The 18157-nt window shown below is 52.2% G+C and overlaps 6 protein-coding genes across 6 annotated transcripts; 3 read left to right on the forward strand and 3 right to left on the reverse strand.

The window, feature by feature from the left end:
* Positions 1 to 219: 219 nt before the first annotated feature.
* BJY04DRAFT_223029 (general substrate transporter) lies at positions 220 to 1713 on the forward strand (the record flags this gene model as incomplete). The annotated part of the gene is made up of 1 exon (XM_073717576.1): positions 220 to 1713. One exon carries the CDS (start codon positions 220 to 222, stop codon positions 1711 to 1713), a length of 1494 nt encoding a protein of 497 aa, XP_073566365.1.
* Positions 1714 to 2818: 1105 nt separating this feature from the next.
* On the reverse strand, positions 2819 to 4419 carry BJY04DRAFT_210572 (putative serine/threonine-protein kinase; the record flags this gene model as incomplete). The annotated part of the gene is made up of 5 exons (XM_073714269.1): positions 2819 to 3003; positions 3058 to 3279; positions 3369 to 3698; positions 3751 to 4082; positions 4133 to 4419. The coding sequence occupies 5 exons, from the start codon at positions 4417 to 4419 to the stop codon at positions 2819 to 2821; spliced, it is 1356 nt and encodes a 451-aa protein (XP_073566366.1).
* A 342-nt stretch (positions 4420 to 4761) lies between these two features.
* BJY04DRAFT_210573 (major facilitator superfamily domain-containing protein) lies at positions 4762 to 6613 on the reverse strand (the record flags this gene model as incomplete). Its single annotated transcript, XM_073714270.1, has 8 exons — positions 4762 to 4885; positions 4940 to 5401; positions 5469 to 5686; positions 5735 to 5880; positions 5944 to 6061; positions 6115 to 6243; positions 6297 to 6336; positions 6387 to 6613. The coding sequence occupies 8 exons, from the start codon at positions 6611 to 6613 to the stop codon at positions 4762 to 4764; spliced, it is 1464 nt and encodes a 487-aa protein (XP_073566367.1).
* Positions 6614 to 9179: 2566 nt separating this feature from the next.
* BJY04DRAFT_141923 (putative ABC transporter) lies at positions 9180 to 14026 on the forward strand. Its single transcript, XM_073708692.1, has 2 exons — positions 9180 to 12717; positions 12768 to 14026. Exons 1-2 carry the CDS (start codon positions 9253 to 9255, stop codon positions 13818 to 13820), a joined length of 4518 nt encoding a protein of 1505 aa, XP_073566368.1. The 5' UTR covers positions 9180 to 9252; the 3' UTR covers positions 13821 to 14026.
* A 1666-nt stretch (positions 14027 to 15692) lies between these two features.
* On the forward strand, positions 15693 to 17242 carry BJY04DRAFT_223033 (CRAL-TRIO domain-containing protein; the record flags this gene model as incomplete). Its single annotated transcript, XM_073717577.1, has 3 exons — positions 15693 to 16475; positions 16521 to 16562; positions 16607 to 17242. The coding sequence occupies 3 exons, from the start codon at positions 15693 to 15695 to the stop codon at positions 17240 to 17242; spliced, it is 1461 nt and encodes a 486-aa protein (XP_073566369.1).
* A 215-nt stretch (positions 17243 to 17457) lies between these two features.
* On the reverse strand, positions 17458 to 18117 carry BJY04DRAFT_223034 (putative endoglucanase; the record flags this gene model as incomplete). Its single annotated transcript, XM_073717578.1, has 1 exon — positions 17458 to 18117. A coding segment is annotated over one exon (660 nt), but the record flags the coding sequence as incomplete, so codon positions are not given.
* Between the last annotated feature and the right edge of the window lie 40 nt (positions 18118 to 18157).

Genomic DNA, 18157 nt, shown 5'->3' on the forward strand with positions numbered 1-18157 from the left:
CTTTTTCCACGGCCACTTCGAACGCCTGGATCTAGGGACGATGGCCGCAGGCAAACACCAGGATGAACATGCCAGCCATGTACCAGGTCCGAAGCCGGTCGTGGAGGCATCAACCATGCAGGAGGCTGTAGCCGCAACCGAAACCGAAGTCAAGATGGGGCTTTCCAAATCTCTCAAGGTATACAGGAAAGCCTGCCTATGGTCTATCTTCCTCTCCACATGGAGGGTTTCGACATGATGCTCCTCAACAGTCTCTATGCCTATGCTCCATTCCAGCGCCAGTTTGGGACCCAGTTGGCGGATGGGAGTTATGAGCTTTCAGCTGACTGGCAGTCCAGTCTCTCTATCGGAGCCTTTGGTGGCCAGATCCTCGGACTCTTTATCAATGGTATCATCGCCGATCGCTTTGGATACCGCCGTACACTCATTGGAGCTCTTGTTGCCTGCTGCGCCTTTATATTCATCATCTTCTTTTCGGAAACGAAAGTACAGCTGCTTCTGGGCGAGATGTGTATTGGAATTCCCTGGGGCGTTTTCCAGACAATTACCATCACCTACGCTTCCGAAGTCTGTCCGACCCACCTACGCGCCTATCTAACAACTTATGTTAACCTCTGCTGGGTCATTGGCCAATTCATCGCGTCAGGCGTGTTGCGAGCCATGTTGACGCGCGACGACGAATGGGGCTACAAGATTCCATTTGCACTCCAGTGGATGTGGCCGGTGCCCCTGATGGTGGGGATTTGGCTTGCCCCCGAATCGCCGTGGTGGCTTGTTCGCCACAACCGGCTCGACGACGCAAAGCGATCCCTCCTCCGTCTGACAACTCACAACCCAGACGTCTCCTTCCTACCCGACGAAACCATCTCAATGATGATCTACACGAACGAGATAGAGAAGAGGACAGAAGCCGGCACAACATACATGGATCTCTTCAAGAACATCAACCTGCGACGCACCGAGATCGTCTGCATCACCTGGATGATCCAAACCTGGAGCGGCAATACCTTCAGCAGCTACTCAACCTACTTCTACGAACAGGCCGGGCTTGCCACCGAAAGCTCCTTCAGCATGACCCTAGGCCAATATGGGCTCGGCGCCGTAGGCACTATCCTTTCCTGGTTCCTGATGCGGCGGTTCGGCCGTCGCACCCTCTACCTCGCCGGCCAGGTAGTCATGTGCGCCCTGTTATTCATAATCGGATGCACCTCTTTCGCTGGGGCCGGAAAGCCCGCCGCGCAATGGACTGCCGGATCCATGATGCTCCTCTACACATTTATCTACAACTGCACCGTCGGCCCCGTCTGCTACTCCCTGGTTTCTGAACTCCCATCCACACGTCTGCGCGTCAAATCGACTGTCCTCGCGCGCAATGCATACAACGTGTCTTGCATCGTAAGCAATCTGATTACGCCGCGGATGATCAACCTCGGTGCGTGGAACTGGGGTACCAAGTCTGGCTTCTTCTGGGCGGGCTCTTGTCTGCTTTGTGCTGTGTGGACCTATTTTCGCCTTCCGGAACCTAGGGGGTTTACTTATGCTGAGCTGGATGTTTTGTTTGAAAATAGGGTTAGTGCACGGAAGTTTGGGGGTACTCGTGTTGAGACACTTAGAGCGCATGCTGTTGAGGCTGATGGGAAGGATGCTGTTGATGAGAGTGTTGTGGAACGTGTGCATGTTTCTGACCGGTGTAGCGTCAAGGAGACTAATTGAGGATATGACTGCCGACGTCCCAATGTCTACTGAATTCAGGTGTGTACTCCGTGGTATTATTTTACAGCATGGATAGGGAATATGCTGCTTTCTTACTATGCTCATGACATAACTCGTACAGCGTCCAACCTTAATGCGCTACAACTAGCCTCAAAGGGGTGATAGCGGCCTCGATGCCCATAGTCCTTTCTTTTCTCGGAAGCTACTGTGATACACATACCAATTCTCGCGAACTATACGCTACTTTAACTATCCCCAGGGGGCGTTTCATGATTCGTCGCTCGGCGCAGACCAGGCTCAATCCTCAACCCATGAAGATGTAATAACGTTAGAACCTTCCACCTACCAATATACCCCGCACAGGTCCTCGAGCTCTCCTCGCCCATAGCCTGGTAACCCACACACCCGTACACGTGGTGCAATCTCGTGCTTCAGAACTTCTTGTGGTCCTCTATACGTTGACCGTCAAGTAGTGGGCTGAATTGGAAGAGCCCAGTATGCTAGTCGTTCCCCATGATCCAGTCTTTTCCGTTGTGTCATATTTGACCAGACGGAGATGACGCACCTGGGTTTCACCGTCTTTGCCGGATATATAATCTAGAAACGTGAAGCCTGCGCAAATGGAAGTCGGATGGGGGACAACTGGTCATTACGCGCTGTCTACTAACTATGCAGCGGTCAAGAGTAGTAATCGCCTTGCGATGCATGGGGCGCACGGTTGATATCTGTTTCTACTGGAGTGTATCTTGTTACTGAGATACACTTGATGTGTGCTTGAGTAGCTAGAAGGGCATCTCCGTTGGCGACTTGGAATGTCCGTGGTTCATAACAGTGGAATCTGGTTCGAGCGTGTTGACGTTAGTAGGTAGCGTAAGAAATTACCCGGGTAGCGGGCAGTGGACTGGTAACAGCTGAGTGGTCAACAGCTTCACCAGCGGACGGCGAGGTGAGACTTATTTGGTTTAGTGCCTTGATGAGAGGGGGGATTTTCTTCTTCCATATAGCTCAACTGAGTGGGGATCTATTAATCTTACAACCAGCTGTTTGAGAGCCTCCTGACAACTCTGCATATACTGGCCGTCTCCAGGACGGCCCATGGACCATATTAAGATAGCCTAAAGGCGAGGAATGGGTGTTCGAACAGTTCAGCGGCTGTCTTCCTATCCTTCGGTTGCCAGGTGAGCATTTGCCGGGCGAAGGAGAGGAAGTTCTCTCGCTCGTTCTCTTCGAGGAAAGGGATTGTGTCCTCCAGTTTTCTGTTCGGAATTAGGTCTTCGTAGAGGAATTTTCCTAGATAACTGTTAATCTTGAGGGTAATATGTTAACTGAGAACGATTGACTGACCATCGTCGTTGAAGAAAGGGCCCTCGAACCATTCCTGCATATTATGACAAGCTTTATCTATTGCGCCACTGGCAGAGAAAGGCCAAGGTGTTTCTGTCCTGTCCTTGAATTTCTTGAGTAACTTAGCGGGAGGAGGACCAAGGAGCGCGATCATCTCCGCCAGGTGCGATTTGGCGAGATAGTTGTCTTCCGCATCGACGACTTGTGTGAAGAGTTCTGTGCCTCCGATGATGTTCCAGAGCTTTGGAGATAGCTTAGTTCAATGGAGCCACTTTGATACAGCCGCGCCTGTCGCCAGAGCAGGAGAAGACATATCCATATATCGGCCTTTGAATCCCAACCACAGCCGAGTATCACCTCCGGCGCGCGGTAGTACTCGGATTGTATAGGGAGGATTCCTACATGCTCTGTTTCGCCTGTTAAATCGGGTTCGAGAATAATGGAGTGTCCGAAGTCGAAGAGACAGGGCGTCATGGTCTGGAGATCTTCGAACTTGAACGCGCCGAAATTGTACTTGGTGCGATAAATCGGTCGGTTGGTTGCTGGATTGATTTTGTACTCCATCGGCTTGAGGTCCTTAATGAAGGCAGGTAGGACTCGATCATTCTCAAAGCTCATCAGGATGTTGTCAAGCTTTAGATCTAAAATAGGTCAGCAGATGTTGAGTGGTATGTGCTTGGAAGAATTACGCGCCGGTGTGCACTACATGACACTCTGAGTGAAGGTAATCCAAACCCCAGAGTAAAATAGTAATATGCGCCTTTAGAATCGGCAACGGCACTTGCCTGTCATTGAAACGTTCCTGGAACAGATTGAAGGGCTCCCGCATGGGCTCGTAGACAAGGCATGAATGCTTCCCTTCGTCACTCGTGACTTCAAAACTATCTTGAAAGATCCGCAAAGCCGCGTGACCCCGATGAGATGGATCTCGCTGGGCAATATGTCTTTCAATGTCCTTCTCACGTTTTGGTCCGTGTGTACCGATGATTTTCAGCGCCTTGATGCTCTCTGACTGCCATCGGAACCTTGATTGCGGCCGAAGGGGTTAGTCACGCAGCAGGATCATGCAGCTGACGGGCAAAGTAAAAGCCTCGATATACCTAGAGATATCTCGCGAAGCCAGACTGTGGAGTTTGATCCCCAGCCGAGTTTCTCCAGGAGTTGGTAGCGGCTTGCCAGGACTTCTCCGGGCTGAGCTGGGTAGAATGTTTTGGGGTCGTAGCTCGGACGCCTATCCTCATCGAAGTGCTCATATTGTGGTATTGAAGCCGATGGAGCAGTTGGTATATGCCATCTTGGTTTCCTAGCGAAGGAGAAGAGCGTACGTCTCGTTGTGAGTGGTAGGCGGCGCAGGCATGACATCGCGTAATAACGCTTTGCGTCTGATGAGCTTCGACAGAGTGAACAATGGCAAACCGCTTGCGTATGTGTATATAGAGTTGAGTTCTACAAGTTGATTTTGAAAAATTCTACGGGGACCTGCCCTTGAGATAAATGATGCCGGAGTAAGATGTCGCATTGTCGGCGCTCGCAAAGGGTGTTTGTTTGTGTATGGTCACGTGGCCGGTCAACCGATAAGATAAGGAGTGTTATCGACGCCGACTCCTCTTCTTTCCACTCGACAACCACCGGTAAGCTCGAATATCATCTCATTACTCTGTCGTTCATCTTATCTTCTGCTACTAATGACTAACTACATTTGTCTCACAGGGTATACCGGAAATCCGCCGATCCCTCAATGATCAATTCTCCCCGGTCGGCCCTGCGGTTACACCACCAGAAATACGCACTCATCGCCGCAACCACGATCAGGAGGCACAGCTGGCATCTAGATTCATCGATCATTAGCTCGGGCTTCAAAAACTTGGATAGACGTTCTTACGCAATTGCAGCCCAGATTCCCGGGACATAATCAGGTGCGTCCTGCGATCGGAAGACCAAACTACCAGCGATACCGCCGATCCCACCGAATGCAACAAGCGTCGCACTCGCGAAGGCACGCGTCCATTGACCTCGGATATTGTTCGCTTGATATGCCATCGATGCAGGAATGTTGGCGTTTGCGCCAGCTGTGGTCAGGAACACTCCGAAGAAGCGGGCGCCGGGAGTTGGTGCAAAGCCCATGACCGGCAGACCGATAAGAGTGATCAGACTGTTGAAAATGAGGACTGGAGCACGGATGCGATACTTGTCTCCGACCCATGCGGTGGTTACCATGAGTATACCGGCAAGAACGTATGGCGGCGCGACAAGACACTGTGATGCTGCAATGCTGAAGCCCATGTTTTCACGGAGGATGATCGGGAGGAAGTAGGCGATGGCATACGAGACGGTTGTTAGGGAGCTGGCCAGGGAATAAGTTAGTACACAATGACTCCGACGCGGATGTTGTGGATGGTCGCGCAACTCACAAGAAGATGAATGCGAACCCCCAGATCTTCAAGTCAAGCGCCGGGCGCAGGAACTTGACAAGACTCCATGGTTCTGGCTCTGCATCCCCTCTGTCTCTGTTAAGTCGTCTAAGCACAAAGGCGCACTCCCTCTCGCTGAGGAACCCCCAGGCCTTGTGAGCCTTGTCGGGGAAATCGACAAGAAAGACCATGCAGAAGATTCCGATGATGAATGTCAACTGCGACTGTCAGCATTGTATCCAGCCTTGTATCAGGGTCGCACTCACCACTGCCTGCATTATGAAGATCCACTGCCAACCTCCTAGACCCTGGAGCGGCGTCATCTCGCTGAACCCGTAAGCAAGGATGCCGGAGAGAGCGGATGCGACGCAGCCAATCAGGTAAAAAAGGGAGTATCGTTTCTGGACCTCATCTGTACAGTTGGGATAATTAATCAGCGATGTGTTATGGAATCCGGGGAGCGTTTGAAACATACATCGAGAGTACCAGCAGGACAAAAGGTACACTGCTCCTGGGAAGAAGCCCGATTCAAGAATACCGAGCAACGACCGCAGCCCGGCTAGTGTTTGCCAATTGGGGGAGTACGCAAACCCCTAGGATTGTCAGCATAAGCCTTGTCGCGCACTTCCTATGCCGTCGGTCCTACCAGCAGGCATGCGCCCCAAGACATGACGATGGTAGACATGAAGACTCGAGGTCCGATCTTGCGAATAATGGCTGTGGCTAGTGGCTGGAAGACAATGTAGGTCACGAAAAAGACGAGAACCATAATCGACTGATAATTCGTCAGAGGACGGCTTTCATGAGGATACAATGCGAGCAACAAACATATCGGAAGCCAATGTGCAACTCCAAGTCCACCATCATGCTAAAATCAAGTTAGCGGTCGGAGCTCGCAGCAGTTGAAGGAGACGTTACCCAGCGATCGCGGCATTCGAGACGTTTGTTCGATCCATCAGACTGATGCAATATGCAGCGCCGCACATCGTAACGAGCCGACGATCGACGCGATGAACAATCTTCCGTTGCTCCTCGTAGGTAAATTCCTCATCCACATCAATGTCAACCACGCGCTTAGTCGCGGCTCCATTGCTGTCGACAGTCTCAACATTCTCAGCAGATATCTTTTCAATGTCGGTTGCCATGGTGGTCAGAAGTTCTCGGTACTAGGTAGGCTCTTGAATCGGGTCAAGCCTTGAATGTCGGACAAGGGCATGGGTCTTCTTTATACCCCGCTGTCGCAGTAGACACGGGTGGCCTAGCTTCTGCATGGTTTCATCGTCCCCCAGCTTCCCGCGCGAACCCGGCAAGTCAGAGCGAGTAGTCGCAGAGGACCAAAAGGACATCGCTTGGCAACGCCATCTTTCTTGTCCAAAGCATCAGCAGGACGTGATGTCAAGACTACCGCGCCGACAGTTCGAGACACCTCAGACGTTTTTTTGGTCCAGAGCATCTCAACTGCCGCTCGGATCTAAGCCATAATTGGGAATACCCTCGGTATTCTGTCGGCTATGGTGGGAGAGTACCGAACTACGCAGTTCTCTCTGGTCAGAGCTTAACGCCACCAACCCCGTCTCAGCTTGTTGCGCCCTAGAGGGAGGGGCATTTTCCCCGGATCTCGAGGCTCCACGCTCGGAGTTTATTGTCTGATATGTCTCAGGAGAGTATCAACTGGCATTCTGATGGCTTCTGTATTCCCTTCACGCCAGGCACGACCTTGCAGCAGAACAAAACGCGTGCGGCATCCCTGCGATGTTACACGCGGCGCGAGTCAGCCAAGGTACGAACCACGTAGGCAGTCCCAATGTGCTCTTGATCTGAACTCTGAAAGTAACTTAAAAAAATGGATCACTCGTTTATTCGTTCCCTAAACAACCCTTATCCAGCAACTTGAGTGCGAAAAAACTCGCCAGCAGCTTGTTCCTACCCCGCATTGTGATATACGAGTCATCTCCACTCGCCAACCGCCACTTTGGCCCCACGCGGGACCCCAGGTTATCCAGCAGGAATCAAAGCTGAATCCTGACGACCAAGCCGTGCTCACCTCCCTCCATTGTCTCTGATTCAGCTCGGCGAGCCTTGATGTGGGACCTCAGAGCTCGAAGCGGAAGTCTCCTCCTAGTCTTCCCCGGATCATGTATGGACGATTCGCCCACGGCATCTCCGGACGCTCTTAGTTAATTCTTTGTCACTCCCTCTAGGCATTCTTAAAGGCCTTATTTTCGCCGGAAACTGGGAACTCCGGTGACCAGAGATTTGGTCCTTTCGAACACCAGGCAAATCCGATGTGTCGTCAAAGGTAAACGATGTTATTAATGACGCGCCGCTCCTTGCACTTCATACATTCTTTGTTAAAAGATATCGTGTATATGCTCGGCTTCAATCATCACTCGCAATCAGCTCGTTCCCGACCAACTACCGACTCTCAGTCACTCATGGCGTTCTAGACCCCGTATCGGATGGAACATGCAATTGAGGTCTGGTGATGATGCGCCTAGCCTCCTGTAGGGCCGCCGGCCAAGCTTCTTTAAATGATACCCCTCATGTCGTGGCAGTCAATGATAGCATCAAGAAATCCTCCTTGTTCCGATGCTCGATTACTTTCAGTCCAGCTGCGCTTCCGACCCAAGCGAACGTGGGTTAAGGAAGCAGCGGTTGTAATCATTTAAGCAAGCCGAGCATATAGTGTTACACGGTTCAAGAAGCCGGCTACTGTTAATTCTTTCTTAAACGAATGAATTGCGTTGCATTAGAATGCTAGAAAGATGATGAAGCTACCTAACTGCTATCCCTAAGATACTGAGTTTAAACTCTTCGGTATCGGAAAAACTAGAGACCCGCCGTTCACCTAACACTACCTACACTCCTTATCGCACTCCCTTTACCGCGCCCTGAAAGGTCAATAAGAGGATGCTGGTCAATCTTGTCCGCGGCAAGAGGCTCTTCCCAAGATGTGCTTCCGAACTACGTACTCTGAAAGAGTTCAAAGAGTCCTTCCCTTGTGCATGTGGCATTCTATTCTCACCGCTCGTCTTCAGTGATCTCTGCATCATGAACTCGAGTTCTTGTGAGCCTGTAGGGGGGCGCCCCGCGAGGTTGTCGCACAATGTCCGCCACAGCTGAGCTTGACTCTATCGATTCATCCAGGTCCAAAGCACTTGTGTAACACACCATGCTTCGCTCTCTGGTGTTCCTTCGGAGATGTGTCATCCCAATCCCAATGTGTGCTCAGCTCACTGTCGGGCGCTGGCCACCCAAAGTATATATTGCCGCTTCCCCTTGATTCTTGAAAAATCATTAGGCTTCAAGGACATTTCTTACCAAAGCATCTATAAGTTTGAAACTCTTAGGCAAGTAGCTATTTACAGGAACATAGGATTTCCAGGAGAGTGTGATCAAACCGTTACTAGCGACTTCGACAGCTTTCATCCCTGGTGGATAAGCGCGAAGCCCAATTTCTCTCTATAGCACCTTCCCACAATTATGGCGACAGAGTGAGACAACCGATGACTCTTGATTTGCGCACAGAGAATCTTGTAGCTGGACAGCATCTACTTGCGAGATGCATTATCTGAATCGGGAGGCCGACTGAAGGTCCCGTTGGATCAGGAATGGCGTTGCCTGAAGATCTTGAGTCATCAGCAGAAAAAGCTTCGACCGGGAGTCATCGCTGACCTTGGCGGATTCAGCTGGAAATATGCTTATTGTCATCTTGGATGATTTATTATCGTGCTGACCTGCTACGCCGATGATAATGGCTCTCACAACAGGCTAATAAGCTTCCATGTCCGACTCCGCCATCCTTCTGGCAGCCTCTGTGGCCGCCTGCACGGTCGCACTGCTATTTTCGGGGCCTCACGTCTACGCGCTAGTCACCGACTGCCGCGACGAGCAAGCGTATCAATTGCTTGAACATGACGGCGAAGATGGAACTACAACTACAGCAAAGTCGCCGCGATCGTTATGGCAGCGCGTGTGTCTGGTTTTGGCTGCGGCGGTGTTGGCCAGCGTCGCGTCTTGGTTGTGGATTGCAGGCCCCCATGAGTTGAGAACAGTCAATATCCTCGAAGCAATATCATCAATTACCATTTTATTTCAAGAAATCATCCTTGCGAGCCGCCGACATGCAAAGACCAGGTATCGTCTGGGAATTTACAGCGCATTAGCCAGTTTTGCGACCGCAGTCCCAATCGGAGTGCCAATTGCCCGGACTCTGTACAGAGAGCAGGGCGTCTTGGCATTCAGTCAACAGGATGCATTGACCATCGTGCAAATCGTGGCCAGCGTCATCTTGCTTGTTGTCAACCTAAGCATTCCCCGGGGACCGGCTGCCTACCGCAACGGTCGTATCATTGACGCCGAACACTCAATCTCCTTCCTGAACCGATACACCTTCTCTTGGGCTTACAAGACGCTATCGCTCGCGGGGAAGAATGGCAGCCTCAACCCCGAAGATCTTCCTCTTGTCGCCCAGGAAGTCCGCGCAAAAGCGCTCTCCGATGCATTTTTCTCAACAGACTCAACCTCGGTGCAATGGAGGAAATGGGTCAAGCTCTATTGGCGGAGTGCCACAGTCCAGGTGGTGATCCAGCTCTTTGCTAACGCCGTGAACTTTCTGCCAAATGTTATCCTCCTCGCCATTCTGCGTCTTTTCGAGGACCGCGATGCTGGGGCGAGCAACCAGTCGCAATTGTGGTTGACTGCTTTGGGCCTCGGACTTTCTATGATCGTTGTATCATGGCTGGTCGCGCTTCGAGATTATGTTGGTGAAATGAAGATTTCACTCCCCGTCAATGAGCAATTGTTTGCGGTCATTACGAAAAAGGCGATGGGCATCAAGGACATCGTACACACCACGAAATCCGACGGCGATGAAAGCGAGGATGACGAGGAGGATGAAGACTGTGACAAGGACGGCCCGCAAACGAAGCACTCTATCCTCAATTTGCTGGGCGTCGATGTGGAGAAGATTTCCGACTTGCTTTCTTACTGTCACCTCCTGCTCGATAGCGTGATAGAGATCAGCATCTCGGCTGTCTTCTTGGTCTACTTGCTGGGATGGAAAGCGACCATCGCTGGCTGCGCCATCCCTCTCCTGCTGATACCACTGTACTACCGCGTGACAAAGAAGTATAGTATAAAAGAACAATCGCTGATGGAACGCCGCGATGAGAAGTCAGAGTCTTTGACCGAGATGGTCCGGGGTATGCGACAGATTAAATTTAGTGCCCTCGAGTCAGAGTGGTACGACAAGATCCTCCAACTGCGTGGGAAAGAACTACAGGAACAACAGGCGGTTTTCCGGTACAACATCTATATCACCGCACTCTGGACCTTCGGCCCGATTTGCATGAGTTTTCTGTCTATTGTCACTCATATCTATGTCAAGGGATCAATCTCCCCATCGACTGCGTTCACCGCGCTGTCTCTCTTTGAGAACCTACAGGCTACCCTGACCAACTTGCCGGAGGTCTTTACGGATCTGTTAGATGCTCGAGTTAGTCTCCGCCGTATATCCCGCTTTCTTGGCCTGGAAGATCATGTCGATGACAGGGTTAAAGGCGATGAGATAACCTTCTGCGACGCCACAATATCATGGTCGTCCAGCGCTTCTGATCAGACCGAGGAACGCTTCGAACTAAGGGATTTGAATCTTAGCTTCCCATCACGCCAGCTTAGCATAATATCCGGTCGCAGTGGTGCTGGGAAATCGCTACTTCTTCAAATGCTTATCGGCGAAGCGGATGTCGTAGAAGGATCTGTTATAATTCCCCGCGCAGATGATGCTAAAGATGGATTGCTGCCTTCCGGCTGGCTTGTCGACGGCATGGTGGCGTACGTCTCTCAGGATCCTTGGATTGAGAACGCCACCATTCGCGATGCTATCTTGTTCGGCCTACCCTTTGATCAAGGCCGCTATGAAGATGTCATCCATGCTTGCGCCCTCACGCCAGACTTGAAGATATTCCCAGACGGGGACAAGACCGACATTGGGTCTAACGGGATCAACCTAAGTGGTGGCCAGAAGTGGCGCTTGGCTTTGGCCAGGGCGCTTTATAGCCGAGCGCGCATCCTTATTTTCGACGATATCTTTAGTGCCGTCGACTCACATGTCGGCCGCCACTTGTACGAGAACGCGCTGACTGGTAAGCTGGCGGAAGGGAGGACCAGGATCTTGGCTACCCACCACGTCAAGATGTGTCTGGACGGGGCCGCATACTTGGTGAAACTGGATAACGGTCGTGTTGTCCAGGCGAAAACGCTGCAGGGCTCCGCCAATGTCGACGGCATTGACACGGAGGATAGCACTGGCACCACCAACAGTAGAGCTCCTTCGCCCAGTCGCACAACACAAACTACTCGTCGCGAGTCAGTTTCCAAAGCCGCCAAGTTCTACGAAGAGGAGAAGCGTGAAACTGGATTCGTCAAAGCGATGGTCTACAAGCGCTATATGGCTGCTTCGGGTGGACATCTCCGTTGGCTGACGATTGGCATTCTCTTCATCCTGGCCGTGTTTTTCTACCTTGGTAGTCCATACTGGGTCTCTATTTGGACGAGATCATACGAAGACAACACTGCACCCTCATTACTGGATCAACCTGCCATGCTGGGTGGCCCTATCACCCCTTCTGGTGTATCTGGTATCGATGACCGACTAATCTACTATGGTTCGGTTTATCTTGCAATTTCCATCGGATCATGGCTTCTTGGAATGGTCCGCACGCTGATCATCCTCAACGGGTCAATCCAGGCGTCGAAAGTAATGTTCGAACAATTCGCCACTTCCATTCTGCGATCACCACTGCGCTTTCTTGACACCACCCCTGTTGGTCAGATTTTGAATCGATTTACATCTGATTTTGGAACGCTCGACTCGGATCTTGCGCTCACCGCTGCATATGTCATGCACGGTGCAGTCTTTATCCTCGGGATCGTTGTCGCTGCGCTTGTAACATCTCCCGTTATTGTTGGACTGGGCCTGGTGGCCTTCCTCGCGTCCTGGGTGGTTGCGCGTGTGTACGTAACGGGCGCGCGAGAAACCAAGAGGCTCGAAAGCACTGCGAAGTCGCCCCTTTTCGAGCTCGTTGGATCTCTTCTGACCGGCCTGCCGACGGTCCGGGCATTCGGACGCGAAGAAGCGTATATACAGCGCATGTACGATCTGATTGATACACACTGCCAGGCTCTTTGGCATAGACGATTATTCGTCGCGTGGATGGACTTTTGGCTGAGCATGGTCGGCGCTGTAGTAGGTCGCACCTCAACCCCGTACTGTATACCCTATATTAACCATGTCAGTTCGTCGCATCTGTGACAATGATCTTCGTTGTTATCCGCAGCCTAGACGCGCCGCTGGCTGGATTCGCCCTGAGCTTCGCACTCGAGCTGTCGAATGTCATCTCGTGGCTTTTAAGCGATTATGCTAGACTCGAAGTTAACTTCAATGCCGCAGAGCGCATCGTCGAATACACCAACCTCGAGCAAGAACCGCAGGATGGCGTCCAGGTCCCCGCATCATGGCCGACAAGAGGTGAACTCGAGGTGACAGACCTGACCGTCTCCTACGCGCCATCTCTCCCGCCTGTTCTTCGGAATCTCAACTTCACCATCCAGCCAGGCGAGCGTGTCGGAATCGTCGGACGAACAGGCGCTGGGAAATCCTCACTCGCCATGACCCTGCTGCGGTGTCTGGACATCCGCTCCGGCTCAATCCACATCGATGGTACAGACATCGCTAGCATCCGCCTCCACGATCTTCGCTCCCGCGTCGGAATGATCTCTCAAGACCCTATTGTCTTTGAAGGCACAGTCCGGAAAGTCCTAGACCCCTTCAGCCAGTACGACGACTCCGAGCTACGAGACGCGCTAGAGAAAGTCGGCCTCTCCTCACCAACCCAAGCACAACCCAACACATTTAAACCAGACCAAATCGAAGATCCAACGTCGAAACAAAACACAATTTCACTATCCTTCCCCATCGCCTCCAGCGGCAAAAACCTTTCCCAGGGCCAACGGCAACTCCTCTGCCTTGCGCGTGCACTCGTCTCCAGACCGAAGATCCTGATTATGGACGAAGCAACCGCGAGTATCGATATGGAATCGGATACAAGGATTCAGAGGGTGTTGAGGGAAGAGATCTCCGTCTCGGGGTGTACGTTGCTTGTTATTGCGCATCGGCTGTCGACGATTGCGGACTTTGATCGCGTGATTGTGCTTGATAGGGGGGAGGTTGTGGAGAATGATACTCCGAAGAGTTTGATGGGTGTTGACAATGGGGTCTTCAAGGGGATGGTTGAGGGGAGTGGCGAGAGGGGGGTTGTGGAGGGGGTTATTTTTGGGGAGAGGAAGTGAGTGTGTAGGAGGTAGGTGGATTGAGGTTTGATATTTTGGTTCTTTTGGGTTTTGTAGTGGGTGCTTTCCTCTTTTTGTTATTTCTTTCTCTTTTCTAGCTCTTTTCGGATTGACGTGTATAGAGATAGAGTTGTTTATGATTTTTTGCCGAGTTTATAAAAGCATCACCGTTTGGTATATAAAAACAAAGACAAGACTATATACAGCGCAAAAGGATTGATGGGTATATACGGTCCACTACTAATCTCGCACACTTTGCTACATACACGGATTTGGCAACAGTCATCGGCCATCGGTGTGACCCAGCTCAACCCGCATAATTCACGGGTATACGCCTGATTCGAGATATGCTCAGAGAGCAGGAACGTAGCCAGCATTGCACGAATGTTCACTTAACCCAACCGCAGGGCAAGGGATGGGAGTTGCCGGTCTCAGGCAGGTCGCACCTTCCCTGTGGAGTGAAGAGCAGTTACTTATCGAGAAAGAGCGATGCTCATACTGATTTGATTCCAACACGGAAGGCACGATGGAGAACTATTCTGAGGCCCCTCCAGGAAGGAGCAATCGCTAGAGTTATGCTTCAGCGTTCTTGCATGTTTATTGGTTGACACTAGGTACCCTTATTTGAGTTGAGCCTGCCTCTACACTTGCAGATCTGAGGATTCATCGTGCAGAGATATATCGTGAGGGGAATGTAGACAATCTACGGAGAAGATGTCCGTGCAATCGGCGATGGCAAGCCGATGGCGCTCTCGGATTCGTTGGAGGTACATGGTTCGGTTCAAAATCCGTCGGCCTTGCGAAGAAAGCGAATCCCGCCATTCGCCACAAGAAGTGTGTGCAACCATCCCCAATGGCCCTGGAGGATTCATCGCGGAGTTCTGGCCCAGACCCCCGGCTCTGTAGGGCGACTCCAACCCCCCATATCCGCCGCAGATTCGTCGACCTTTGTAAGGTATGGCTGGCGGTAGATAAGCATAGGCCCGAAGGCTTTTCTGACGACACTGGACTCGAGACAATCTAGGTCCCTTGTCCTTTGATGACATTCCCCAGACATGAACGGAGTTGCCATGACACGAGAAGGGTCTCTCGCTTCCGGGAATCTCGATGTATCAATTGCTACCCCGACGAGCCCGAAAATTGAGTGGTGAAGGGAGACTCCAGCCCACGTTACACGATAGTGTTTGTTCAAAGAGACGCCATGGCAAGAGGAGGGGTAGTTGGACGCCCTGCTGGCTCGGTATTTCCGTTTTTTAATTGTGCTATAGCGATATCTGAGCCTGCGTCGTGACCTACTCCATATATGTGCCCAGATTTATGATCAGCAATCGCAGGGGTCCATCACAACGCAAGTGGTGACGATCACAGTTCGAGGCACCTTCTGCAGAATTTCTCGTTCATCTCATAGATCATATCTTGCAGCAGGCAGCTAGATACGCCAAACACTTCCACCATGCAGTGCTGGAATTTGAGGCCGTGGATGGAATTCTGGTCCGCGGCAGTGGCTGGCTCGACAGCCTCGTGGGCACAAAAAATAGTGCAGGAAACAAAGAACATGACTTCATTCACGGACGCATTCTGAACAGCTGGTCCAATCATAGTGACCGACTCCTGCAAGCTCCACGATCCTTCGACAACAACAGCCACTCATCTCCAGCGCCCTAAGCCGAGACCGTGATAGTGGCAGGATCGGCTTGTCTTGGAGGAATCACAGCTGCCGAGGAAGGCAGTTGTTCTGCGGGGAAGTCTGTCCCTGCCTGGCGCTGCACGCAAAAGGGAAAGTCTTCGTCACTGTTGGTTAATTGTGGCGATGTCGTTTCGTCCCATCTCCCACCTACTCTCTCCAGATGGCATGTCGGTAGTGAAGCGACGATGAGCGCGTCCACCATCCCACCGGGATTCTGGGGAAACCTGTCCCCCCTCCAGGAAACCCGACTGCAGCAGCTGTGGACGCTCCTGCTGCATCTGGCCGAAGCGTCATCGCTCGGTGCGCTCGAGCAGTTTGTCCGAGTCAACAGCCTCGATCAGACCTCGTCGCCGCCGCTTACGCCCTCTACGAGTCGTCGAAATTCGCTCTTCTCGCGGGCGGAAAGTACGCTTGGCCGCAAGAATAGCACCTCGTCTGTTTCCGTCTACCACACCCGTCTCCTTCAGACGTTTCGTGATGTCGGGCTTAGCGCCAGTCAGGTCCGGGATGTCCGGCGCTTCCTGTCGGTCATGTCACCGGAAGACGTTCGCTTTGGGGTGCTCACGGCTGCAAAACACGAGCATCTAGACGTCTACCTCCTGCGATATTTACGAACATCGAAGTGGGATGTCAACAAGTCGCTTGTCCACCTCCTCAACTCGATTGTCTGGCGACTGAAGGAAATGCATGTCGATAACGTCCTCCTACCCCGCGGTGAGCTGTACGCAGCACAGAACGAGCACAATCTCGCCAATCCATACAAGGCGGATGAGGCGGGTGGATTCTTGAAACAGCTTCGGATAGGGAAGGGGTTTGTGCATGGTCTTGATAGGATGAATCGACCGATCGCTATCGTGCGAATGCGCCTACACCGTCCTGGGGAGCAAAGCGAGGAGTCACTGAATCAGTTTATCACGCATCTTGTTGAGTCGGCGCGGTTACTTGTGTCGCCGCCGGTTGAGACTGCGGTATGCTTCTCGATATTTCCATTCTTTCCTAGCTAACGGTGTTAGACTGTCCTGTTCGACATGACAGGTTTCTCGCTTGCAAACATGGTAAGCCATCCATAGCCTGTGAGCGAGCGTTGCTGACCTGTCAGGAATACGCACCGGTCAAGTTCATTATCCGCTGCTTCGAGACATACTACCCCGAGTGCCTCGGCGTGCTCCTCATCCATAACGCCCCTCGAGTCTTCGGCGGAGTCTGGAAGATTATCAAACCATGGATGGACCCGAGGATAGTTGCCCGAGTCAAGTTCACCCGCACTGTCGCAGACCTCGAGCACTACATTGATCGCGATCAAATCATGGCCGAGCTGGGGGGAGACGAAGACTGGGAGTACGACTACATTGAGCCCGACCCGGAAGAGAACAAAGCGATGGCCGACTACGCCGCTCGAGACGCCCTTCTCGCCGAGCGACAATCTCTCGGTGAAGACTTTCTCGCCGCCACATCGCGCTGGGTGACGGCAGCCCGCGCTGGCAGCCCGACAGACCTGGAAGAAGCCATCGCCCGTCGAGAGGAACTGCTTGAGCACATTCGCGTCAACTATTGGGACCTTGACCCGTACGTGCGAGCCCGGAACAACCTCGATCGCACAGGTGTAATCCAAGATGGAGGATGGATCGACATGTACCCCCAACCGAGACCTCCGCCACCAGTGCAGATCCAGACAGCCAAGGTCCTGCAGGTCGAACATGTCCGAAGAGCGCAGGTGAAGATTGTGAACGTGTAATGAGATATGACATGGATGATTCCTTCTTGTGTGTACTTACTAGCGTGCTGTACTTTACTATGGTAGCTGATGTGATGATATGATTCTTCATTCAAGTAACACGGTTTATCAACAGGATAGTAGTTATCGAAGCTCAGTTAACATGACTTGGACAAGACAGGATAATCAACCCAATTTGGTCCGTCCAACTCCATACTCCAAGGTGCTCAGCAGTGTCAAGATTCATAAACACTCTCCGTCGGCTCAGCCTTCGCAACAGTAACGAACCCATCCACCTTGGGCACATCCTGCCCATCCTGTGTAGTCTGGCTAGTATCAGTCGCCCTCGGCGCAACCGCCCCATTCACAGAAATAACCGCCGCCTCAACAGGCCCAACAACTCCAACACCCCCCGTATGCAGCCCACCCCTCAAATCCTGGCCCCTAAGATTGGGATGACACTCACAAGTCCCCCACCGCACCCCGGCCGGCTTCGGACACTCCACCTCCCTAAACTCCACAACAACATTATCCCCAAAAACGCCCTTCCCACCCATAATATCAAAATGATGCTCGAACCCCGCTGGGTTGCGATTCCCGGGATTCGGACACCACGCTTCGTTGCCGATGTGCGGGCACAGATTCGTCACCATCACTGTTATGGATTTCCCTGCTATGCCGCCCGTTCCGCAGGTTGCGCAGGGCGAGACGCCCGTTGAGGTCAGGTGGTAGCATTTGCCGCAGCCTGAGCCGCACCAGTGCGCCATTTGGCCTGTGTCGAAGAGGGATTGGCTGGCTGCCGCGGTGTAGATGTGGTGCGTTATTCCGTATTGCCAGGTGTAGGTTCCGGTTGAGGTGCCGCAGCCGCAGGCGCCTTGGAGGCCGTCGGAGTAGTGCTGGTGAGAGGGTTAGTTGGTGTACTGTGGTAGGGTGTGG

This window comes from Aspergillus karnatakaensis (genome assembly GCF_047715665.1).
Source record: "Aspergillus karnatakaensis strain CBS 102800 unplaced genomic scaffold BJY04scaffold_66, whole genome shotgun sequence".
NCBI lineage: Eukaryota > Fungi > Ascomycota > Eurotiomycetes > Eurotiales > Aspergillaceae > Aspergillus > Aspergillus karnatakaensis.